General features: G+C 33.3%; 1 protein-coding gene and 1 long non-coding RNA gene across 3 annotated transcripts; one reads left to right on the forward strand and one right to left on the reverse strand.

The window, feature by feature from the left end:
- The first annotated feature begins 1,182 nt into the window (after positions 1-1,182).
- LOC107413623 (uncharacterized) lies at positions 1,183-6,124 on the forward strand. The gene is made up of 2 exons (XR_003055252.3): positions 1,183-1,650; positions 5,679-6,124. It is a non-coding gene; the product is annotated as an uncharacterized LOC107413623 (long non-coding RNA).
- Positions 2,251-25,356, reverse strand: LOC107413622 (two-component response regulator-like PRR37). Of its 2 annotated transcripts, XM_016021627.4 has the most exons (10): positions 25,076-25,356; positions 23,014-23,523; positions 11,872-12,033; positions 11,627-11,760; positions 11,172-11,333; positions 5,066-5,243; positions 4,210-4,666; positions 3,625-3,947; positions 3,140-3,447; positions 2,251-2,786 (listed from the first exon to the last, which is right to left on the reverse strand). In XM_016021627.4, the coding sequence occupies exons 2-10, from the start codon at positions 23,381-23,383 to the stop codon at positions 2,685-2,687; spliced, it is 2,196 nt and encodes a 731-aa protein (XP_015877113.2). In that variant the 5' UTR covers positions 23,384-23,523; positions 25,076-25,356; the 3' UTR covers positions 2,251-2,684. The 2 variants fall into 2 exon arrangements, with proteins under 2 accessions (XP_015877113.2, XP_015877112.2); XM_016021626.4 differs by having other exon boundaries at positions 3,140-3,947.
- Positions 25,357-27,111: the final 1,755 nt, after the last annotated feature.

Raw genomic sequence — 27,111 nt, forward strand, 5'->3', positions numbered from 1 at the left:
GTTTCATTGTACTTTTCTTTTGTTATATTTTTGCTATATATATATATATATATATGTGTACAATCAGGCTTGGCTTCTATGAGATTGACTTGAAGATTTACCATGAGAACTTTCTTTGAGATTAAAAAATTTATTTATAATTATCAAGTTCTTTATTGGATTTATTTTATCTAATTAGGATTTTAATATGTTATTAAATTGGTCAATAATTAAATTTTAATATTTAATTTGATCTAAGGACTATTAATGCTAAATTTTTCAAATTGATTAATGTGAATCTGACTCTCTTTCTCTCTCTCTCTCTATATATATATATATATATATATGTGTATATATATTATTTTTATCTTAGATATTTTAAATTTATTTATAAAATGATATGATAAATAATATAGCATTTGTTATTGGATTTTATTTACCTATTTATAGGTTAATTTATTCATATATAGATTACCTTAAATTTTTTTCAACTATTAATATGTAGCTATAGCATTTAATAATTGTAGTGTACAAATTTGGTAACCCTAGCACTACCAAATTTTCCATAATTTTCTTATAAACTAAACAATCCTTTATACCTGCCATCAAAAGCATTCTCCATTATCGTCAAGATCTATCACATTCCTCTCCCTTGGAACCCAAGACCTAACTCTCCATCAAATTGCATTTTAGGGGGCAAAACAAAAAGCGTGGGTATGTCCTGTGTAGTTCCCTTTTCAAGAGCTCGAAGAAGAACCACATGAACAAATTTTGCCAACATGGGAATGGTTATATCTTTATGAGATATTTGATAAAAGGAAAAATATTGAAGAAAATTGATTTTCAAAATTTAATTTTTTGGGATTCAGTTTTTTGAAAATGAGTTTTTTTGAAATTATTTTTATAGTATTTGGTTAATTATAGAAGAAAATAAAACTTATAAGTAATTAAATAAATTTATATATTAAAATTAAAAAATAAAATTATATTTAAAAAAATATGTTAAATCAGTTTTTTAAAAAAATTTAAAATAATATTTTTACATTAAAAAATTACTTGTAAATTTTCTAATAGGATCTACTTTTCTTTTTAATTTTTTACATTAGAAAATTTATTTTTCATTATATCCATAAATCTTTTCTCTTAAATATTATCCAAACAAAACAAAATTAATAACGAAATGACAACCGGCATTAGTGGCTTACTCACATGCTCATACATGTGAATCACCCCAAACTGCACAATAAAGGAGGGCGTTTGTTTTGACCCGGTTTAGGGGCTGACCAGCCTGCCTTGCTTATTATGTGGTGAGGAAGCCACCACAAAATTCATAGCGTGGTAACCCAATTGTTTATTGCCACGTCAGAAAAAGTGCTTTGTTCGGATTTTGCTTTTTATTTTTTTTGTGCTTTTTAACCTCTTTCCTCACCTTGGCTCTGAATGATTTTCTTTTGAGGTGCAATTTGTGTTTTTGCAGGTTTCTTCCTCTTTAAATGTATTTATTATTATTCTTTTCCATGTTGTTTACATCAGCCACCTTGTGATATGATAATATCCTTATCGAGCTTTCCAAAAAATACGAAAGCACCTTGATATTAGGACGGGGCGAACCCAATTTCACCTCTCCTTTTGTGCTGCAACTGCCAGCAACTGGCTGCAGAAGACTCAAAGGTTAGCCTCTCTATCTCTCTTTTTTCGTCTGTATGTGTCTTTGAGCTATGAATATGATTTGGAAATTAACATGATAATTATTCTTTTAGTTATTTGTTTAATTATTTAATTAATAATATTATTATTAGTTTATATTGAGGTTTCACATTGGAAACTGAAAATTTATATTCCTTTGCATGGTTTATAAGTCGGCCCGCATGCTGAAATTGTTCCTAAAGTCTCTTTCCAATTCTTTTACATAGGATTCAGCTTTTTAGGTTAGAGCTGAAGTCCTCTGAAGTCCTCTGATATGTCAGCCTCTCTTATCAAGAAAGTGGTAACAAAAAAGCTACTTCACTTTCTTGAAAAACTTTGATTTCCAGAGCATTTTGAAGTTGATGATCAACACCTAGGAGGTATATATTGCTTCCTCTCTTGGGTCAGATGCCCATTTTATTTCTCCTCCTCCATTCTTCATAGTGGTTATTGTCAGCAAGCAAATCTTCAAATCGTAAATCCCTCGGGCAATTTAGAGTTCTTCCTCTAATGGGATTTTCTATCAATTTGGTTTCCTAAGCTTCAATATGAAGGAGCTGTGAATCAAGGTCAACTCCAATCAAGAGAAAAAAGAGAGATCAGAATTAAAATAATCTCAGTAAAATAGAAGATGACGAGGTTTATGAAAGAATGTTCTTCCAACCATCTACTTGTGGAAGCCAGTCTCTGAACATCAGCACACCAAATTTCAGTTTTTATTAGAGAAGGCTATCAAGGGTTATCACCTTCTATTTAGTAGCAGTACTAGTAGGAACTTACCCATATTAGTCTAGTCTTAAAAATACAGTCCATATATGTCTTTTTAAGTCCACACACAATGATTTTGATCCTTTTTTTAAGAATAGCCTTGTAATTTTTTTTATTTTTTATTTTTTTTCCCCTTCCAGACCCCACACCCTGCATCATGGAATCTAGATATTCCCTTCCCATATAAACAGCTACCACCAATCCCATGAGCAAAATCAAATAGCACTATCAAGAAGTTGATTTGCATTAGCTCATGTATCCTTGCCTTTGTTTTCGTTCACTGCCTGTCGAACAAATTGTCCTCGAACACGTGGTCTCTGCTCTGCCAGTTTCTTCCTGCTCTGATATCGGACCTGACACAGATGAAGATGTATTTGTTCACATCTATCTCAAAGTTGACCATAGAAGTGAAATTATATGATAAATGCGATAGACAAACAATCATATAAATTTTACTACATAGCGGATTGTTATTATACTGATAGAATGCAATGGTAGGTAAATCGATTGAAGGAAATCTTTTTCTGCTACAAAAATCCATGACATTTATTTAGATGGATGTCTAGTTTCCCATAATAATTATTTGAAAATTTACGAGTAATAATTCAAAACTGCATTTTCCAACCAAATTAATAAAGGGAAAACTAAATGTATTACCAATCATGTGGTCCATTACTACTTTATGTCAAAAGACAATTCATGTTACCTTCTTCTCAAAGCACCTCTCTTTCCTCTTTTGTCGAAATTTGTTTAGAGCAGCCTCTCTTTGTGTAAAACAGTTTTGATCCACTGCACTTCTGCTCCCAAATCTGCTTCCAGCAATGGTTCCCACTTTTCTAGCTACCCCATTATCGTTTTCAATTTTTGTCACTCTAGGATTCAAAGCAGCAGTGCTTCCGTTCTGCCCATTGCTACCATGGTTACTTCCTGAGGCACTCCCATTCAGGCTGTGATTACCAATATTGCCCTCCACGGGTGTACTCAATTCATTGGATGATCCACACTGTGGAGCAACTGCCATATTTTTCAAAAACAGATCATCATGATTTGGTGACTCTTGGTTCTGGGGCATGTTATGAACATGGTGGTGGTGGTGGTGATAATGGTGATGGTGGTGCTGCACTTGGACCTGCTGGTTAACACCTCTTGGTTGAATTAAAACAGTATTAGCTGTTGCAGCATCGGCCTTACCTTGTATTGCAGTTGGAGCTGCAGCTACATGGGCATTATGTACTGGCTGGAAGGCAGAGGAGGGGTGGAGATATTTGACTGTTGATTTGGGTGGTGGCTTGTCAGTGGATGACACTTGTTTGGTAAAAACATTATTTGTGGTAGAGCCCATATCATTGTTGTTACTACTACCATTGGAACGCTGGTTGGGAGGTGTGCTATTAGAATTAGATTGAAGATTCTGCATTGATTCTGTTTTCGCAGCCTCCGAGCTATTATCAAGAGGAGAACAGCTGCCTACATTCCCTGTTGGAGTCTGATTAGCAATTGAAGCAGAATTATACCTGCATAGCAATAAGAATTATTTTGATCGTTAAATTCTGTACTCATATATGGCTCAAAGTGTATATAATCAAATTATGAAATAACTAGTCCGTCTATGGTGCGGACAGTCCTCATGCGGACCACAGTATTGGTGACAGTTTTTCATAATATTGGTGACGATTTTCTAAGAAACCGTCGTTAATACTATGAAAAACCGTCACTAATACTGCGGTCCTCATGCGGACCGTCCTCACCATAGAATTTCCGATGAAATAACTATACCTTGAAAAGGCTGAAAGGCTTGAATGTCTCAAAACATTTCGATCATGCGCACTGCTCCCAGTATCTTGAACATCTCTTATTCTCTTTAAATTGAGCTCAAGGGAAGGTATTTCTTTGTTCTCATGGTCAGTCTTATCGTTCGTGTCCGGAAGCTTGGATATACTCTTTGGGATAGTAGAGACTACACTTTCTATCTGAGGATCCGTATCACTATCAATCTCAACAGCCCTTAGATCAACAGCTTGAGTCTTTAGTTCTCCATTTGGCTTCTCGTCGTTGAGCTCCAGCAGTTCTCTTTTCTCCAGCTTCTCATCATTTTTATTCAAGTTTAGTTCATAAAGTTTATCCTTATTAGTGCCTGCCGTGTTAGTCAATACTTTTTCACCTGGATCGCCAAGCTGCAAATCTGGAATGCTAGGCACTCCAATCTCCAAGTCTTTGCCCATGATTATGACATCTAACAATTAAATGCATCATAAGTTAAAACCAATACGGGGAGAAATGGAAAATGTCATTGGGATAATAAAAATTGATGCATACTGTTAACTTACTATCAAGTCGGAAAACTAAAAACTTTTAGGAAGTGGATCCAACTATTTATATGAAACCAAAAGCAAATACACTTGACACTCCTCACAAGTGGCCCATCAAAATAAAGAAAACAAAGAAAATCTTGCATATGTAGAACAACAAATTACCAGAAACAACGGTCATCATAACTTGAATACGAGATCAAATAAACAACTAGAACTCTAATCCATTTAAGCAATAAAAATCTCTCAGACTTAAGCATGTAAAGAAGTGAAGCCAACTATGCCTATATAAAGCCTATAGAAGCCATACTTTTAACACATACCATGATCATCTTCCTTTCCATCATGCTCCCTTGTGAACACAGGCACCCAGTTGTTGCCAAATGCTTCAGGCATTGAATGAATAACCTGAGCACAGGTGCTATCAGGAGGATCGGCTAACTGGTCCCATGGTGACGTTGGTTGGGGACTTTCTACTTCTGCCCTCTTCGTCCAAGAGCTCTGGGAAAGATCAACAGTAATTATGGATCCAGAAACTTAAAAAGGGCTTAAGGGCATTTGTCTGGGTCTAGTTCCTTGTCTTGCTAGTTACACACCTCTGCTTATATATGCATCGAAGCTATTATTTATTTCAACTTCTCCATGAATAATATTATATACATGAGTATGCTTAAATCTGTCTTGTATGAAGAGATACACAAAAGCTCACGGATAATGTAAGCATTCAAAAATAACAGAGATTTCTAAGTTCTAATCATGTACTTATGTTGTGCATGGTACATTTTATTATGATGGTTTTTGTGAAAGAACAAAGTCTGATGTAGGTAAAAATAATCATTTTCTCTCATTTCTATAACATACCTGCCATATAGTTTCATAGGGGAAAATGATCTTTTTCTTCCATTTCATTAACATACCTGATATTAAATTTTATAGGTACATATATAAACAGATTCGATATGGTGAGGGATTCACAAGAGACTTATAGAGAGGGATTTGCCACATCATCTTAAATTCACCAAGTCATTTAAAAAATATTGTTGACTCAGCATAGCCCTAAAACTGATTAACTTCTTCTCTGTTCACACTTGGTGACAGATATCCCACAGCACCACCATCTCCTTCGTCAGCAGCAGAACCGGCGTTCATTTCCGTTGACGGTAAGGTGTTATGGCACCACCTTCATATTGTAGTTTAAGAAGCATTCCATTATAGGAATATTGTAAAAAATACATGGGATGGGATGAAGGAAATTTATCAAAGGATGAACATGAGCATCGATGGGTGATACACCGAGCAGGGTGTTAAATCTCTATGCATTACAAATAGTTGAGTTTCTTATTGTTAACAGAAATATACATGCCATCAAATTCAAAACTAAACATGGGTGATGATGATTTTGACATTGATAAAGGTTAAAGCTTCTCTGCCATTATTGAGATATCTAATCTATTTTAGTATGATGATTTAGAAATTCCAGTTTACCATGGGGCTTAAGATATTTGGGTTTCTGTTCTATGAAATAATTATAGATAGTTTACCAATAGGCATCAATTTCAATGTTCTTATTAAAAATGGAAGAGTATGACACGAAATCTGCAGGAGAAATCTCCACCCTTCCACTGCTGGAGATGGAGGCCGATCCTGCTATCAGCACTTTGGATATCCAGCAACCGTGAGAGAGTGAGTAACCAGCCAAGAGAATGTAATTACTAATTAGAGAGGAGTGAATCAGTTTTAATTGGCAACGTTTTAAATGACTTGGCAAATTTTAATGATGTGGCAAAAGCCTCCCTATAAGTCTCTTATGGATCCCTTACCATATCAAATCTGCATATATAAAATGCATAAAATATCAAATACAAAGAAAATTAGAAAATAGTTACTGTGGAACTTGATTGAGGTGCAACTAGACTGATAACCATGAAAGTCTAGAGTAGAGTTATCACATAGGACAGGAGAGACTGCCTTTCTTTTCAAAGTAAAGATACCAGTGAACCATAATGAAATATGAAGCAGAATTCTTAAATTTGAGAGCAAAAAAAGGCTCATAATGTCAAAATATTTTTCCAGATTCTAGCTTACATGCACCCTTTCTGTACAGAATGCTCAAAATTAAGAGCTAGAAAGCAATATACATATATATATATATATATGTATATCAATCCTCTCCTGGGAGATGGAGCTCGGACATGTTGGGCGGTAACACACGTATCATTAAAAGGATATGTGTGAATCAATTTTAACTCACACTATCCTGGGCTCCATGGACCAGGAGAATAAAACTCTATATATATATATATATATGATACAATCATATATATATATATATATATATATAATCGAAACATCATGTGCTGGGTGGACCAGATTCATTTGTTCTAAACTTAACTATTCATAACTAAATACAAATTTCTCTTTTCCTTTTGTTTCTGTTTGATAGGGTGGTGGATAAAAAAACATCGGTTTTCAAGAGCTATATTTCTTAGGAATATAGTGAATAATAAAGTTAGAGATAAATCTCCCAACTTGCATTTTTCAATAGATTATTTTGAATTTGACTCGCACGCTGTATTAAGTGTACAGGAGTGATTAATGGTGTTTGACTTGGTAGTTTCTGGACTATCAAATTTAGGACAATAAACCTATATGTTGCAGTAATGGAGATCCTTTCGAATTTCAAATTTGAAACTGGGAAACTGGACCTATTCATCAAATTTTATTCACTATTGGCTAAAGCTCCTATGTTAGTTTTAAGTACGATTTTGGATCATTCTATCTTAATTGACGGTCTTCATGCCCTTTTAACTCCAGAGTAGTAAGGACAGATGTGAGCATACCCTTGTCCACTAGTTGTAAGGGTACAGAAGCTGAAGCACCGCCTCGAATAATGATCTTTCACATTGTAGTTTGGACTGAAGGGGTTTTGGAGCAAAGGAAACAACACTTCAAGTCAAGATGATGTACAGATAAAGGTTGTGGTAGCTTAAACATTTAGAGACCAAACTTATGTTTTTGAGAGTTAAGGGCTCTATCCGAGTGAGAAAGTGAGTTCTGTTTGTTTTCATCCTTTTACCTCTACCTTTAAGAGGAAGAAGCTAATACAACAATTGTGATTGAACAAAATGGAAATTTTTTTTTTTCTCCCTCTGGAGGGATTATTAGGATAGAGGCTGCTTATGGTACTCAGTTTAAATATTAGCAGTTCAATGGTCAGTAAGGAAATCTTGACTATTTTAGCAGTTGAGCCAAGGCACCATGAGAAGAGGATCCAGAATTCCTAAATCTGGGATGCCGAAAATTCAATGATAATGTCATGGCTAGTGAATTCTATGGATCACGGCTAAGTCAAACTTACCTATTTCTACCCAGAACAAAAGAACTGCAGATGCAGTCAAGGTAACATATTCAGACTTTGAGAAATGCTACTCAAAATTATTGAGATAAAAGTGATACCGAGCAAGGGAGTGATTTGGAGCAACTATGCACTATACTATTTTGAAGGGCTTGTAGCAAGAATTTACAATGTAGACTGCAGTGTGCATCTGACAGTGCAAGAAATAAGATGTTGAAATGATAATGTTCGTTCAAATTTTTAGCATACCTTAACTTGGAATTTAAATGAAGTTCAAGGCTAACAAGAGAAGAAAGCAGGTGTCATGATGGAGGTCCTACAGAGGAGAATTCAGCCTCAATCTGTACATTCCCTGTAGCTGCACTTGGTGGTGGACGTAGTAACCGGGGAAAAGGGTGATGAAAAGGGCAAGACTAGTGCAATTACGGCAAGAAACTGAGACATAGCAGAAAAACATGTTGCAAATTTCATCGCAAGCCACCCAAATCCCAAAACTAGTCCATTCCTTGGTAAGAACAGCCATGGGCCGTCTACAATAGGATCATGACATTAAGGATGACTAAAAACCTAGTGGTCCCCACCCTAATGGGTAAGCTCTGTGTTTAACCAGGGTTGCAGGCTAGGATAGCACAAAAACTGTATAGTGTAAAATATTTATTCATTCATTCACCCTGTTAAGAGAACTTAGAAGCAGTATACAAGGTTAAGTACCTAAATAGAACCCTAGGAGAAGGGCTATTGTTTGAGAAGAATGCTCATCAACAAATTGAAACCTACATGTAGATAACTTTATTTTGGAGAAAAATTAGTGACATGTAAAAGCAAGAAGTAATTAGTAGTTGCTAGAGGTAGTGCAAAAATTAAGTTTAAAGTTAAGAAAATTGTGGACTATCGTGGATGAAAAAGCTCTCAAAGATTTACAAGTCAACAGATATGTTCCTGCAAAGCTATATTGTGATAACAAGGTTTCAATTAACATTTTTCATAAAGGTTTCTATTAACATTGCTCATAATTTGTTCAACATGATAGAATTAAGCATGTGGAAGTAGATTGGGGTTTAACCAAGGAGGAAAATTGGAAAGCAGTTGAACTTGCATGTCTTTTATTCCAACATAGAAGCCATTGGCTATTGTCCTTGTAAAAGGACTTCAAAGATCGATGTGGTAATCTTTGTTTAAAGTTGGGAATGACAGATATTTTCAAACCAGCTTGATGAGAGTGCAAATTTTAACAATATAGGCTTGGTTAGTTTCCTAATATGGTCCTTTAGTTCAGGAATCGAATACGAAATATAATCTTTCATTGAGTCTTGATTGTTCCTTACTGTTTAAGAAATTGTATTCGTTACATATTTCTATATTTATTTTGTTTCCTTTTATTGCATATTGGTTAGTCTGTTTATAACCTTGTACTACTATTGTCTTGTTGAGAAAGATATGAAAATGAATTAATTTTCCATACTAAGCATAGAGAAGTTTACTGTGATTTTTTGAGAGACTTGATAATGAGTAAACATGTGTATGTACATCTCGGATAAAACAGATAATAGATTACCATAATTATAGATCAAGGGCAGTTTTATGAGTAATGTGACAGTTGGGCATGATAATTTTATACTATTACAGCTTAATGGGAGTGTTAAACTAGAGATAGGGTTACCTATGTAAATTTTAAAAATACCTCCTATAACTTCTGTGGATTAAAACAAGTGACCAAAACATCATCTCATTTTTTCTCTTCTTTCCAACTCAAGGCCTAACATTAAAATTACCCATGTTCAAGTTTGGCCTCTTTCCAATGGTAGAGGTTTAAAATAAGAAAATCCAGCATATGTAATGAACCAAAAAAACTAGAGAAGAACAAGTATGCCTACATTTTCCCACTCCCCTATATAAGGGAATATCCCATATACTTGATCCTTTGAAGAGGATTAAGGTAGTTAAATCATGATGTGCTCTTAAAAGGGCTGACCATTTTCTCTCTTGCAAATTTCCATGGTCCTTGATCAAGCTAGTGACTCTTCAATCTCACCATATTGACAAGTGACCTCAATTGAGGGATTAACCACCACCCCATACAGTTCTCCCTTCTATTACCTAGCAACCCATCTCCCCTTAAACCATTTCTCCCTATTTGGGTTCTATCTATATCTGTTATATAAAGTTTTATCTTGTTTAAAATTTATAATATTGGGGCGACAATGCAATTATACTCTGTACGACTTTTAGTAGACTAGTATAATGATGTTAAACTACCACTTGGATGATATCGTCATGTTAAAACACATTCTAAATGCCAACATTAGAACAAACCACCCACTTTTTCCATATAATTCTCAATCTATCTGATCCTTATAGCTTCACAATATCACCAAGGTCGAAATTCTTCAACACTAAATAAACGTGCAAAATGAAAATATATGTATATTATGTGTGTGTGTGTGTGTGTGCAAAGAGAGAGAGAGAGAGAGAGAGAGAGAGAGAGAGAGAGAGAGAGTAATCTGTTCAGGTGTTTGTTACAGCAAGGAAGTCAACAGTTTAATTGATTTGGGTAAATCAATAAAATGGAACATACATACATAGGCAGACCTAATATAACCAATGGAGAAAAATTCAAGTAAACGCAATTAATGACAAGCTTACCAAAAAATTAAAATTGTCGATACATGTTAAGTCACTATCAAATCAAAAAGTCTAAGCAGGAAATGGTTCTAACCATGTATATAAATCCACCACAAACACACATTTTAACACTCTCTGCACAAAGCCAAAAAAAAGGTCCCTGCACTTATAGGCCTATTTAATTATAGGACAAACTGTGGACCCCTTTCATAGGCATAAATACACATTACCAGGATTAAGGTTTAATAGATTTGCAATAAGACCAAACAGACTACTAAAGCTTTGATACCAAATTAATTACCATCATTTCCAAGTGTTTCACTTATTAAGTGGATCCAAATATGTATATCAACATGACACACACTTTAACAAATGAGCAACACGAAACATGAATAAGAAAGGAAAAGGAAAAGAAGGAATAATAGCGTACAAACAGAAAATTAGTGATTTACCTGAGTGCCACTTCCGTTATCACTTCCATCCCTAACAACAAGACCGATGCTTCTGATATCATCCTCATTATTGCTGCCACTATTGTTGTCTGACTCTTCAAGACTTTTTGACTTTGTGGATTTTTGAGTTCGTATACCACTTTCACTCCCACTACCACTAGACTGATGAAAGGATGAATAATGAATGCTAAACAGAATAGCAAAATTCTGCACTTTTGGGGTCTATCAATTGACGTAATATAAGAATGATGGAAAAAACAAAAAATTATTTTACATAGGTTATATTTGGTCCAATGATGCAACTCCAAGCAAACAGTGCACCTTCATTTTCATAGGTATAGTTCAACAACCCATGTCAATGGCAATAAAATGCATAATGATAACCAACCTGATGCTTAAAAGTAAATAATTGCTCCATAATATAACATCATATCAAATTGAATAACTAAACTCACGCTGTGGCATTTCCTCCAAACATGCTGCCAAAGGTTTTTAAGCTCATTCTTTCGAATAGGCTTCACTAAAAAGTCAACTGCACCCTTCGACAAACACTTAAAGACTATACTCATAGAATCATGAGATGACATCACTGCACATAAAACTCACCAGGTGTAGCAATCGAAGGTATCAATTTGAAAAAGAAACTATAGGTAAAAGTGTTACTTTTACATAAAAGAAAGAGTACTGAAAATATACTTACTAATCACTGGGATATTTTTGCAAGTTTTATGGCTCATTATCTTGCCTAACAGGCCAATACCCGACAAACAAGGCATGACTACCTCAGACAAAACAAGATCAACATGATTTGTAAGATCTTCTAAGATTTTCCAAGCTTTTATACCCGTCTCCACAGAAATAACTGCCATATCAGATTAAAAGTTAGCTCTACTGACGAACAAATATTAAAAATAATACAAAGCCTTCCAAATAGTATATAAAATATTTCTTCTTATTAAACTTTCAATATCAATCCACCAAGCAGCTTGTGTTTGAATAAAACAAAACAATTAATGATAAATACCAGAAAACATCAAAATTCTCAAGAGACTATATATTATCATAAGAAAATAATCTCAGTTATTTACAACTTAAATGTCAATTTGCATGTCTAGTACAAGACAATATTTATTACAAGTTACCACTCTTTCAAAAATTTAAGTTGTTAGGAGGTGGCCTAGCTATCTCTCCTCTCTCTCTCTCTCTCTCTATATATATATATATATATATATACATACATACACCAAGCTAAAATGATTGATAATTAACACTACCCCTCATTTGTAAAGCAGCTGTTAACAGAAGATGGGATTTGCATGATTCAAACAAGAGACCAAGCAGACATGTAGGAACACACACCATGTTAGGTTAATGTTGTTCATTGATGATTAACAGTACAATTAGCGAACCTTGGGGAATTTGGATTTGGAATTGCTAAGCCAAAATGTCGCTCAAATGGAAAAATATAGTTCAAACTTCCACTCAAAATCTCTAAGAACTGTTTTATCAAAATTTCTTCTATTGTTTGCTTATTAACCAATTTTGTATAGGTGGTACTTCTTTAATGCGAATAAGAAAAAAGAAGCTAAAATTGCAAAAAACCAACGATTGTACTATGTAACAACAACTAAGCTATTTTTAATAGTCATAACAACCTATCTTATAATGAAAATTGATTGCCATATTTTAAAAATATCTATGAATTTATCAACATATTGGTAAAAATTGACAAAATTAATGAATATGGGATCCCAATTACAATCTTAATAAATTACCAACAATTTATGTAATTTTGGTATATTTATAAATTACTTCAATATATCCATTGGTATCAATATTTTCATTCACATATTCACCAATTTATCATTCACACACTTCCATATTAAAACCTTGAAAACAGAGAAAGATATTTTGCACCGCAATGAAGGAATGGATGTCTCTATCTTCACTGTTCATTCCTTTAAGATAAATATTTATTTATATTACAGCCCTAGGGATCCTACCATAATAAAATGTATAAAAGCAAGCTTCCTGGAAGTTGCCTAGGGAGATATGGATAAGAATTACATTTAGATAACTGTGCACATAGGTTCTTCTAGATAGTTCCTGAAATTGCTAAGAGTATTGAGCTGGTGCTCCTGTGTTGGGCTTTGCCTCTCATTATTTGTATTTTTATTTGGGCTTTTGTTATCTTGGCTAATACATATTAACAACCTTGATTAATTAATAAATACATTGGTGCTTATACCCATTAACCTGTTGTATTATTTTGATATACTTTTGCATTTTACAGTAACTTAAAAATATTGATTTCCATTACAACACATGTGCAAATATACTTACAACTATTCTTTAGTTTAGAAATATAAATGTCTGTTTTTAAATGCAAAACATGTGAAACATTTAAACATCATTGCAATTAATATCCTTCACAAGCTTATGAACAGTCCAGTCCTTTCACAGTTGTGGATAGTGATTTATGTGGTCTTCGTGTCAAAAATCTCAACGGTGATAGATGGTTCATAAATTTTATTAATGATTATACTTGTATGTTGGACCTACTTCCTAAAGACAAAATTCAAGCTACCTTTTTCCTTGGTAGTGAAATACAGGAATACTTTAGTGAACATAGGATCATTCAATGAACTTCTTGTGTTAATAATCCTCAATAAATCAGGGTAGCCATAAGAAAAAAACTCACTTTAAGTGGTAAGAGCCTTAATGTTTCTAATGGGTGTTCCAATATTCGGGAGAACTAAATTTTGGGCTGTGTTACTTCTTCCCATACCTATTCCATCTTCGAAAAATTGATTGAAACTAGCATTGAAAACCTGGTGTAGTTTCCAAGCTGTTATGGGGAAAGTATATATTGTGAGGGGGAGAGTAAACCATCAACTCCTGAAACTTAAAGATGATTCCATAGAAAATCCAGATCTTGAACTTATTCTTCAATAATTGTTCTATTCCTTTCCTTCCATATGCTCCAATTAAGAGTCATGCCAGCACAATTCCAAAACACTATACCTTTTTTGTTTTTGCCTCCAAAGCATATAAATAAAATGCTATCAAGTAATGTTAGCATGATGGAGGACATAGCTAACACATTTGTGATTTGCCAAGTGATTGGATTTCCTTTCCAATAACCTAAAGTAGAGCTTATATCATGTCAATCTGCATCTAAATTCTCTAACTTGACATAACCATGGTTGTGTGGAGCTAATTATAACCATGGTTGTATGGAGCTAATTTTACTTTGTGGAGATAATTTTAGGTCTCACAAACTTTAATAATTTACCTCTAGAAAACAATATATCATAATCAACTCATTTCTAGCTAACAACGCATGTAGCATAGAGCAATAGGCAATACATGGACAAATATGCAAAGGATACTTAAACCTCCCTACAAATCTTAGACATCTTACTATATCAAACCTACCATCATATGCTTCTAAATCAATAGGTCACCGCTAATTCCAAAAGCAATAGCTGAGGCCTAACAACGTATATTAAGCAGTTTTCCCAAAATGAATCATGTAAATTTCTCAAATTTACCATATCAAGTAAGTATTTCTTTTATTTGGTTGGGGTTGTAAAAAAGAAAAATTGCATTTCTCCTATATGGTATTGGCCTGTCATGTGCTTGAATGAAATACACAAATATATCTTTAAACTCCACAGAAGTAGAAACCATAAAGAAGCCACAAATCTAATTTTATCCTTAAATTTGTTCTGGAGTGCATATAAAATGGTGGTATTCGGATGTGAATAATTTTAAAGAAGTTGCAAAGAGTAAACATGGTCCCACCACCTATCAATAAGTGTATCTTTAAACTCCTCAGAAATAGAGACCATAAAGAGGCCAAAACTTAGTATACTTAAGATACCAAACATCTTAAAATTTGTCATGAAGAGAAATTTGAAAAAGGCATATAAGAAGGTGATATTCGGATTTGGACAATTTAAATGAAGTTGCAAAGGGTAAACATGGTCCCACCACCTATCTTCCATCCTATGGTTCTCCACATGAAGATAGGTGTCCCGAAAGTAAGGTTGGTTTCCCACATTAGTGGCATCCATTGCCTTGAAATTTTTCATTGTAAGAAAAACCCAAGAAGGTGCACCTTGTGGCTCTAGGATCAAGTTTGCCCCCTTGGAGGAGAGTGTATGGGGACATAGGATACACACTCTAAGATATTTGTTGTAGTGCTCAAGGTTTCAAAATGACATTCATTTGTGAAACATGTTGCTTTAAGGATGAATTCCCCCACTAGTATTTAGGAACTTTAATTTGGAATTGCAAGAGACTTGGCAATCTATAATACAATAAGTACATGTATTTTCTCCCAACCACATTTTCTTTTCGAATATCGACAATACAAGATTAATGAACAAGCCCTATTTTTCAATGTACTTTATAGAATCACCATTGAAATACTTGTTCTCATCCTCAATTTTGAAGCATGTACAATTGCCCAAAGCTAGATGTACATAGGATTATGACACATCAACAAAATTGGGAATAGCTCTGACTTGGATTTAGTCAATTAAATCCAAGTTGAGCTACATATTCATAAACTCTTTGGTACCAGACTGTTAACAATATGAGAAAGGATTCATATATTAGAGTGAAAGGCTTCATACATATTCATAAACTATTTGGTACTGGACTGTTGACATTCACAAATTGTAAACAAAGATGAAAAAGTATTTCCAACAAATAGATAAAGATGGTCTCCTAAATGAATATGCTAGTTTATCCATGTTTGCAGATAATGCAAAGACCAAACACTAATCTTTCCTTTGGTACTTAGGTAGTGGAGCCCATCTTTTAACTTGGCATGCATAATTAATTGAATTTTGTCCAAGTCCTCAAAAGAACAACTAGAATAAGTGAATACAACTGAAGAACTAAAGTCTTCAGTTAGTTTGACTCTAGATGAGATTATATGACAAGTTTGGAACATGTAGAACAAATTTTAGGGCCAAAATAGGTGTTATTTGGATTGTCCCGGGCCAACTATTTTGAATAGCACCCATCAACCACCTTACTTTTTCAAAATCTTTATTTTCTAGAACATTTAAAATAGGTGAACATGATGGATAACGGGCCATTTGGTCAGATTAACCAATTATCATTAGAGTTGTTGAAAGCAAAGATATGTCATATGGAACCACCAAAAAAGAACCTGAATTATAGCTCAGAGTTTAGGATTCAAATTGTAGTAAGACTTTTAACATTTCTAAGTCATTTTTACTGAGGAGGATCTACCACTGAAGTTTGATGGGCTTGATGAGCCTATCCAGGTTTTTTTGTATGGCCTCCCTGTCCACCAACACCTTGGTAGAAAGATTTGGTTCCTAAGCTGAGATTTTCCATTCCAGCACATGTCTCAGTATGTCTTGGTTTGTGGCAACTAGTCACATCACAGATTATCAATATCCAACTGACTTCCTCCTTGACCAGTATCTTGATATGTTGGAGGTTACTACTGCCAAGTTGTCAAAGATAGTTCCTTCCTATGTGCCAAGTATCACATTATTCCTACATTCTTCGCCTCAAACCTGGGCAAATATATCACCTATGGAATGGAGAGGTTCATTACCTAGGACTTGGCCAGAAGCTTGGTTAGACTTTTGATTAAGACCGAGCAGGAAGCCAAAGATATGTACCGAACATGTCCTCTATTTCTTTGTATGCGCTACTAGTTTCATTTACACATATCGGTAAAAATCTAATTTAAGAGTAAAACCTTAACACTATAATACTAGGTGACAGTTTTAAAATCTAGCTTGGTAAAAACAATGTCTCTTCAATTCATACAATTAAGTTGCCATTCCTTTCTTTCTACAAGGGTAATTTCTTCCAAAACACCCATGGTATTGGTTAATAGAAGATATGTCTTATTGATTTCTAGTTGCACCGAATAGACTAACCAGGACATCACCATCAAATTTTCTGCATCCCACACTTAAAACTTGAGGTCTTAAATGGCCAGTGGTGATGTGCCCTAGGCATACTTCATCTTGCCTTTACTTTTCAGGATGTTAAAATAGGGGCATTTCAGATATTGTGTATTTAAGTTTAACCTAAGCTTACGAGTATAGATGTTATAACTCTGTTTAATCAATAAAATTTTTATAGCCTTTTGTGCTATATATTCTCTATCTTTAACATGGTATGAAAGCGACCTAGCCTTACCCTATCTACAGCCCTAGAAACCGAAAACTCCATAAAACTTTGACCTGTCCACATTGCTGCTTGTCTGCAAATTTGCTGTTTTACATGTCTGCCTACAGCCTCCCCAAAACCCTCAAAGGTCAACTCTACCTTTATGCTGCAGAGCCTAACAAAATGCAGTTTCTTCATTATGAAAAAAAGAAAAAAGAAAAAAAAGAAAAAGAAAAAAAAAAGGATCTGCAAAAATTTCTTTTCTGTTTTTAATCAATCCTGCCCAAGGTTCTATATAAGTTGTTATTATTATTATTATTATTCTTATTCTTATTACTTTTCTGCACAAACTGCTATTACTCTTCTGAAAAGTTCTGCATCTGTTTCCTCATGCCACAAGAAGCTGCTACAAGCCTCTGTGCTGTTACCCCTATTTGTGTTTGTCTTTTGTCCACTACTACCACAATTATACCTGTGCAAGTCATTCACAGAAAGCTAACCTCATTTATGCAAGTCGTTCACCGATTGATTTGCCTACCACTCAACTGTCAACCACAAACAAGGGCCTGTAACCCTTATGTGATTTTAATGTCTACCTTAGCTAACTTTTTTTCTTTTGATAGTCTCTCCTCTATATATGACCAGTTTTGTTTCTCTTTCTACTGTCTTCTAATATTTATCAAGAAGCCCCTACTTTGACAAGAATTTGCTATGCAAGCCCTACATTCCATTGCACTTTGGAACTCACCATGTTACCAAAAGGGAAAGCAACAGGGTGGTTATTGGTCGGTTTATGTTGTCAAATATCATTCTAATTGCACTGAGAAACAATTGAAAGCCCAGTTAGTGGCCAAATGCTATACCAGACTTGTAGAGTTGACAATTTTTATTGTATGATCATTCTGATAGAACTTGTTTTATGTTGATGATATCATAGTATATAAGCAAAATTAAAAGTGACATTCCAAATTAAAGACATTTGGTAACTTCAATATTTCTTGGGGATTGAAGTAGATCATAGGAAGAAGGGGATTGTTGTTTATCTAAAAGAAAGCATGTACAAGGTTTAGTATATGCATATTGCAGTCTAAACCTTCTTATATTCTTGTTGATCCTAATTTTCTAGCTACATGGTTTAAACAGTAAGTTAAATGACAAGAAGATTTAGAAGATTATTATGTAAATCGATATATCCACATATTCACTTAATTCTCGGAGCTACCAACCAATTCATAGGAAGTCGCATAGTTGTACATCGGGATGCAAATTCAAGGGTCGTTAGGTATCTTCAAGGAATAACTTGAATGAAATCTTCTACTAAAATGGCTTGAATTTGGATAGTTACTAGTTACTCTAATGCAAATTGGGCAAGTTCCAAGTTGAATAAGAGGTCTACTAGAGAATACTGTACCTTTTAGTCTCCTTGGAAGTTTGTGATACCAATCCTCAATCAAATAACCTAATGATGCAAGATAGAGACAACCTTTGAAAACTTATCAAAAGAGAGGAAAACCATAGTCTAAAGTCCAAACTTTGATTTGGCATGATTTGAGAGAAAATGGGCTTATTTGGGACCTTCAGCTATCTTAATAGCTTTAGTTTAACTTAGTTTCTTTATTTAATTATAATTATTTTATCATTTTCGTTTCCTTACGTTCTTAGAAAGTTTTATTATTTAGTTTCTTTATTTAATTATGGTTTCCTATTATTCCAATTTCCCTATGTTGTTAGATGATTTTTTATTATAAATAAGGATTCTTATAACTCTATTAGATAGTCGATTAAAAATATAAATATTTTTTTGAAAGTTATTTTTCTGGTTTTGTGTGATGTTTAGAAATTTTATAAGTGATTCTTAAAATTGTTTTAGTATGATGACAGAGCTCGCCCTATTCTTTACTTGTCCTACATCATACCTGGTCCACATGAACAGCATTTATAAACAGTGCACATAAATAGTGCCATGAAGGTAGTCTGTGAACAGTAACCCATAACACAATATCCAATGGGGGAAAAAAAAAAATTGTTTTCTTCGGCTTAAGGAGGCATGACTACACGATCAAAAAGGAATTATAGGTGTAGATTATCGGATAGCTAGTTTGAAGAATTTATGATATATAGGAGTCATGACTACACAATAAAAAAGGAATTATAGGCGTAGATTATCTGATAGCTAGTTTGAAGAATTAATGATATGTATGACAGAACAAGTGAAATCTTTTAATGTTTAGATAAGTAATATCGAAGTATATGTATTTTGATCTAGTGATTCTTCAACTGATGACGAACAAGATTAAGCTTCTAAAGCCAACAAAGGTCAAAATCAAAAAAAGCAGCTGACTGCTCTAGCAACCCCTTTTATAGCCCAGCAAACAACTAATTGGGTAAGAAATATGCTTCAATCAACACATGAACGTCGTAATGCTTTTTGGGATATCACAAAGAAAGTAAATATTGAATTACCAGATTTTGAAGGTAAAGTAAATCCAACTGAATTTGCCGATTGGCATTCTTCTATTGAAAATTACTTTGATTGGTGTGATATGGATGATGATCGGAGAGTAACATTTGCTAGAATGAAACTAGTAGATCTTGCTAAAATTTGATGGACAGGTGTTAAAGGAGATATAAGGAGGATGGACACCCACCAATTGGTACATGGTAAGAGATGAAAGCAAAACTTTAGGGAAAATACATGCCTACCAATTACAATGACAAGTTATGTGAGTAAGCAATTAATTTGAAACAGGATAATATGTCAATTGCTGTAAAAGTTTGATGAACTAAAGACTCAAAGCCAATTATTTGAAGATGTAAGACAAAACACTTGCAAGATGTAAATCTAGTTTGTTGAAGTATGACAGTAGAAGGGAGTTGTTATGACATCCCATTTACAGCTTGGAGCAAGCTTTTCAAATTTCTTTGGATTTGGAGAAGTATCTTGGAAGTTCCAAGAGACCTAATGCAACACTTAGCATTCCATCCATCTAATCAGCCTACAAAGTCCAAGGATCTACTTCTAATATTGCTGATTTTAAAGAAAAGGGTCACAAATATTTCAAGTGTGGATAGCCTGGTCATAAGATATCTAATTGTCCCAAGAAAAATTTACATTGTGGTGGAACATGAAGAAAAATAATGCTGATGATTTGGAAAAAGAAGATGAAGTAGATCTTCACTAAATGCAATTGTTATAAGCATTCTTTCAATTCTGAGAGAGGCTTATATCTATTTTCCAAATACTAGTTCGTTGTGAAAATCAAATACAAAAGCTTATCATTGATGGAGGTAGCAACATGAATGTTGTTTCGGCATTTGTGGTTGGGCGACTAAAACTTCTTGTTGAACCACATCCATGTCCATACAAGGTAGCATGGGTTAATAGTACTTTCATTCCTATAACTCAATGCTGTCTTATTTGTTTTTCTTGTGGAGTTTATAGTGATTCTTATTGATGTGATGTGATTCCAAAGAAAGTACCATATTCTTTTCCATCGTCCTTAGTTTTATGATAGAGATGTGTTTCATTATGGGAAATAAAACACTTACTCTTTCATGTTCAATAATAGAAAAGTTGTGTTGAAATTTATGATAATAGCTGAGACGGAAAAATATAATGTGGAACAACCAAGTAAGGTCTCTAACAACTCACAAAAGTTGCTGCACATTCTTTCCAAGATATTTGAACAGGAAAGTAAAGAAAGGTTGACAAAGGCTCAGGTTCTTCAACTATCAGATTTTTCAAAGAATTTTGAAATGGCATGTGATGCATCAAATGAGAAAATTGGAGATATACTTAGCTAAGAAGGGCATCGTATTGCATTGTTCAGTGAGAAGATTAACGAAGACAAGCAAAAGTATTCTATTTGATAAAGAATTTCAGAAACTCAATCCATACCTCTATGAGCAATTTCATGCTATCAACTCGTCAACGTCGAACTTTTTCTAAGTCAGGGGAAATTGATGCAAAATGGAAACAACCTTTGAAAACTTATCAAAAGAGAGGAAAATCAGACAATACTACAAGTACCATAAGGTCTAGAAAAGTGGATCCACATGCTCTTGAATCCTCATTATTTATCTGTTCATGTCATCAATATAAGGATGCCAACTATGACTGTGATGTGGTTCCCAGATACAGGAACATAACTGAGAGACAATTTTTTTTCCCCCTTCTACAGAGATAGAGCTGAAAAGGATCCAAAATTGAGATATGATGATGCGGATACTCTTTAAAATATGATAATTTTGTAGAAATTATATTAACTATATTTTTAGATGCAGAATTTTAGGGATACATAATTCTATTACAGCTACCGATATTTGCCAGCAATCCTATGTTCCATGAGGTTAAAAAGCACATAGAGGTGGATTCTCACTTCATTTGTGAAGTAGTGACAAGGGTCTCTAAAACTATGGTTGATGGCTCTGATACATGTTTAAGTGCACTTCAAGATTTTAGTAAGGAATGTGGAAGGAAAGAAAGAAAGAAATGACAGAGAGAGTTCTTAAGGAGTAGAGATTATCCTCTCATATCTTCCTTAACCTTAACATTATTTGAATGATGATTTATGAAATATACCCCTTCCCAAGGTATAAAGGATTCCAATAAATATATGAACTATATAGATGTAAATTTACTTGTTAATGAAGCTGATAACTTTGGCCCAACTTGAATGACAAAATATTATTCTACCTGAAAAATCAAATTTTCTCTTTACTATTCTTTAGATAAGAATTCTATTTATTTAACATACCCCTGACACAGTATAAGTGAAAATAAAATAATCAAACTGCAGTAGATGCACTTTGTGAGGCATATACAAATTCCTGTATTTAACAAGCCCAAAATGCACATTCATAAAATTAATAAAACTTTACCCTCAAATTTATCTCTGGTCAAAAGCACAGAACTTGACATAAGGCACAGAAAAAAAAAAAGATGATAATAACAGTTTATAAAAACTTATAGAAAAATTAAGACAAGATTCATTAGTCAAATCAAATATTAAATCTAAAAAGTTCCCAACTATATGAAACAAAAAAGTTCCAATAACCATGAAGTAATATTCTAATAGAAGATACTAAATCAGAAGGACTAATGCAAATCAAGGGAATGATCTAGAAAAGGACTCAACTAACTGGAAAGTCATATCAATGAAAAGAAATCAGAATACAGCTCTTCCGCCAAAGATGGGAAGATGAGATTATGTGGACCCAAAAATTACAACCTTATATTATGAGGTATCATGGAACTTGAATCCAACGGAAGTGTTTGTCTGTTTGGAGGAATTTTCAAAAGTCTGTCCCAAAAGATGAAAAACATAGAATACTATATACATGCATAAAATATTATTTTTGAAAACTGTCTGAAACTATTGCAGAAATTTATTTTTTAGTTTCTACATTCATAAATCCCAGAAAAAACTTGTTGCCAAGCATTCAAAGGAATAGTGCAATACTCCATCTTCAACCTTTTCATGTCTACACAAATTACTTAGATCAATATATGTTGTTTTCTATTTAATTTGAATAACATAAAATGGTTGCACACTTCAAAGATCAGTCATATTAAGATTTAAAAAAGCCAAATTCAGAAGAAAAAGAAATCTACGTCTCAACAATTAAATAGAATATATAGATCATTATATATCAATCAAAAGTTACTGACCTTCATATCCACAATTTCGAAGTAGAGCACTGACAACATGGCGAGTTGAATCATCATTTTCCACCAGCAGAACCTTCAGAGACCTAAGAGGTAGGAACCTCTCCCAACGAACCAAAGGCCCTTGAGGCTGTTGCTGCAACTTCTGCTGATCAGCCAGCTTGTGAACCTGTACCTGGACCACCCCAATCTGCCTATCATTTACGTCTTCATCATCATCATCATTAATTAGAGATTCATCTTCCTCAGAGAGCCCTTGGCCCTCTCCCGTAACCCCGTCCCTAATTTCCTTGTCCTCATCTTGCCTATGGTGATTTAACTCTGCCAGACCCTTGGCTACGGGAACATTATTATTCATTTGAACTACTCCCATCAACCAGATTCAAAAAGTCCAATAATGAGAAAGGTAATTGATAAAGTTGACGAGAACACCTCCCCTATTGCACAAGAGGGCTTGCACATCCCGTTATATTTAAGACACAAACCCCAACAATAACAATCTCTTAACAAATCCTGTACCCAAAAAAACAAATATAAAAATTAAAAGGACTCTCAAACTTATCATTGAGGATTGAAATAATTCCTCGCAGATGACACCCCTAAGATCCTAATGCCAGAATAAAAAATATAAAGAAAAAAGGGAAAGAATGTGACCCATAAAATCAAATCATCAGATAAAAATAGGACAATCATCATATCACTACAAACCATCTGCACCTGTGTTTGAACTACTTCTGATAACAGATCTACTTGACCAAAAAGTTTACAACATAAAATCAAAATCATCAAGAAAATATCCATGCTCCTTTGGATGGAGCATACCCATAATAAACATGGAAAAAAATAAATTCAAATCCTAGAATTGTCTAATTATGGGAACCAACGAGCTTAACTTATTAAATTTCGTAAGAACATCGGAAGAATGTTAAACATAATGTTTCAAAAACCCTTTTGAGATTGAAAAATAACCCTCAACATAGGGAAAGCCAAGAAAATAAGCATATGTCAAAAACCAATGATCCCTAACAGCTAAATAAATGGACGAAATTACATGATATTAGAAAAAACCAAACTTATTAAAGTTCATAAGAACATTAGAAGAATGTTAGACATGATATTTCGAAAAACCCTTTTTGAGTTGAAAATAACCTTGAAACAGAAGAAGAAACCAAGAAAATGAGCGCATGTCAAAAACAGTGCTCTCTAACAGCTAAACAAATGATATTAGAAAATACTCACACTCAAACCAAACCTATAAAGCTCTTGAACCTATACGGAGAGCGGTTCAGTCTTAAAGTCTTGAGGAATAAATAGATTCAAACATAAAAATGCCAAAGTTCATTTTCATTTCCGTTTCTTGATTGTCTGAGATTCTGATTTGAAGTTAAGAATAGAAGCTTAAATTCAGTTAAGGAAAAAGATAGAAGCACCAACATACAAATACAGACGCATGGATCAAAACCAATACCTGTCTATAACATAAGCAGATGAAAGAAAAAAAAAATTATAATAATAATACTAATAATAATAAAACAATTTTTCTTTTTCTCCAAATCTTTCTAAACTTTCCTTGAACGAAGACACAGAAAAACAGAAGTAAAAAAATTAGAGAGAGACAGTTAGAGTTTTTAACTCCCAACTAAGCCATTAAAATCATTTTACTAGATTAAAATACCAAAACAGCCTTTACCAGATACATTTTTTACTATAAATTTTCTTAGCAACCAACAAACTGAAAAAGAAAAACAAATAAAAAATAAATAAAAAAAAAAGAGTACAGTCTCGAACTTGAACATTGAACACAAAGAGAAAAAACAAATTACATTGAAATACCAAAAACATTCTTTCACTAGCTACATTTTATTTTTATTTTTCCTATCTTAGTCATTTCTTATCAATTTTCTTAGCAACCAAACAAATTGAAAAAGAACAGAACAGTTCATAATTTGACACTGAACACAAAAAAGAAAACACAATCTTCTGTTTTTTTTTTTTTTTTTTTTTTTGGGGGGGGGGGGGGGGGAGAAAGTAATTTTTGTTAAGTCTGCTTCGAAGTGGAATATACCTATCAATCTTCATTCGATTTGAGATCCAATAGCAAACAACCGTGGAAGTCAAATTTCAGAGAGAGATTGAAGTCGTAAAGAACAAGTTTCAGAGCAGAGAAAAATTAGAGAGAGAGAGTTTTTAGGGTTCTTTTTTTTTTTTTTTTTCTCCCTTTCTGAATTTCTTTATTGTTTTGTTTTGTTTTGTTTTTCCAAAATAATAATAACAATATGCAGTATGCTTCGGAAACAGCTCGACTGGTTGAGAATCGGCGAAGCTAAAGCTGATATGAAGGGAAAGATGTGTATATATATATATATATATATTATATAAATCGTCAGAGAAGATAAAAAAAAAAAAAAGAAAAGAGATATTACACTAGTCACGCCGTGGTGACGTGGATCTAATGGAGGTGTGAGGTCTTCCACGTAGGATGACACGTATGATAAATATTTTGCTTATGCGGACCAAGATCTAAAGCTGGGCTGAGAATAGTTTGGAATGGATCTGAAGGCGATCCACTAGATCGCCTCCTCGACACGTGGCGCGATGTGGGATGAGTAAAAGGTTTTATGAGGAAGTCGCTGAAGATGCTTTGTGTGTGTTTATTTACTTTTTTTTATGATTTTTTGTTTTTAAAAAAAAAAAATTAGAAAGTAGACGGTGCCGTTTTCATGACGTCAGCGGAAATTGGCTGGTTTTGAAACATGTGGCGGAGGACGGGTCTGCGATGATTACTCAAAATGCCCACGTCTCTACCTGCTTTTTCAGGTTTTGGACTATTGTCCGTACCGCCATGTCATCTCAAAAATTTCAGGCCGAATTTTCCATTTTTGAACCGGGGTCTAAACCCACCGAAATTTCAACCTATTGGTCAATGAGGAAATTAAATTTTTTTTTTTGGTAATTGGAAATTAAAGTTAATTAGAGGCATTTTATCAAAATGAAACTTAATATTATATTTCTTTAGTGATTGTAAATACTTTAAATATGTTTATTTTGACATTCAATATTTTACCGTGGGAATTATTCATTCATATTTTTTATTTTCACTTACTTCTAAGTATGATTATTTTGCCTGAGCCCAACTAAAATTATTTTGCAATAAATAAAACTAATTAAAAGATCTACACTATTTCTTGATATTTTTTTTCCCAATTTATTATAGTTTACATAGCTTTTGCTATTGGATATATTCTATTAAATATTAAATTTTAAAAACATATTTATTTATGTAAAAAGGTAATATGTTTTAATTTGATTAGTCTTTTAGGATTTTTTTTTTTTAAATGACTCTGTGGAGTAAAGAAATGAAACTTCTTAAGAAATAATTTACAAGTATTGTTTCTTCATATACTGATTCATAAGTTATAATAGATGCATAATAAACAAATATTTTATTAGAAAATACATTTTCCCGGGGCAGAGGCCCCAAAAAAGTCCAAAAAAATACTGATCGAAATGATAATGTAAAATTTATGTTTTTGCATTTTAACCAATGATCATGTAAATTTATGTTTTAATTAGAGTCATTTTTTGCATTTTAATTGGGGCAAATATTTATATTTAATATCAAAAACATTCCTAGGAATCAGATTTGCAATTCATAATTGAAATTTATGTAAACTTTTGCCCTTGTATTTTCATTAAAAAAAAAAAAAAAGAAAGAAAGAAAGAAAAACTACCCTTTGAATTTCATTTCTTTGCAAATTCTCCCCCTTAATTTACAAATTGAGTTAAAAGTTATGGATGAAAATACCAAAAAATCATAATAATCAAATACATAATTTCATTATTATTTAAAAGAAAAATAATTAGAGTCTCCATATTCTTGTTATCAATTAAAGACACCTTAAATATTATCATTGAAAGCTAGTGCCTTATTGTGTTTAAATTTATTAATGAAACATTAAGTTTGTTAGTTTCGGTTCCTTTATCCTATCACTAATAAATATTAAGTTAATTTGTAAATTATATGCTAAAATGTGAGAATTTGCAACGAAAATAAAATTTATAAGGAATTTTTCTTAAAAATGTAAAATAAAATAATAATTT

The sequence above is a fragment of the Ziziphus jujuba genome, chromosome 8 (genome assembly GCF_031755915.1).
Source record: "Ziziphus jujuba cultivar Dongzao chromosome 8, ASM3175591v1".
Classification (NCBI taxonomy): Eukaryota; Viridiplantae; Streptophyta; class Magnoliopsida; order Rosales; family Rhamnaceae; genus Ziziphus; species Ziziphus jujuba.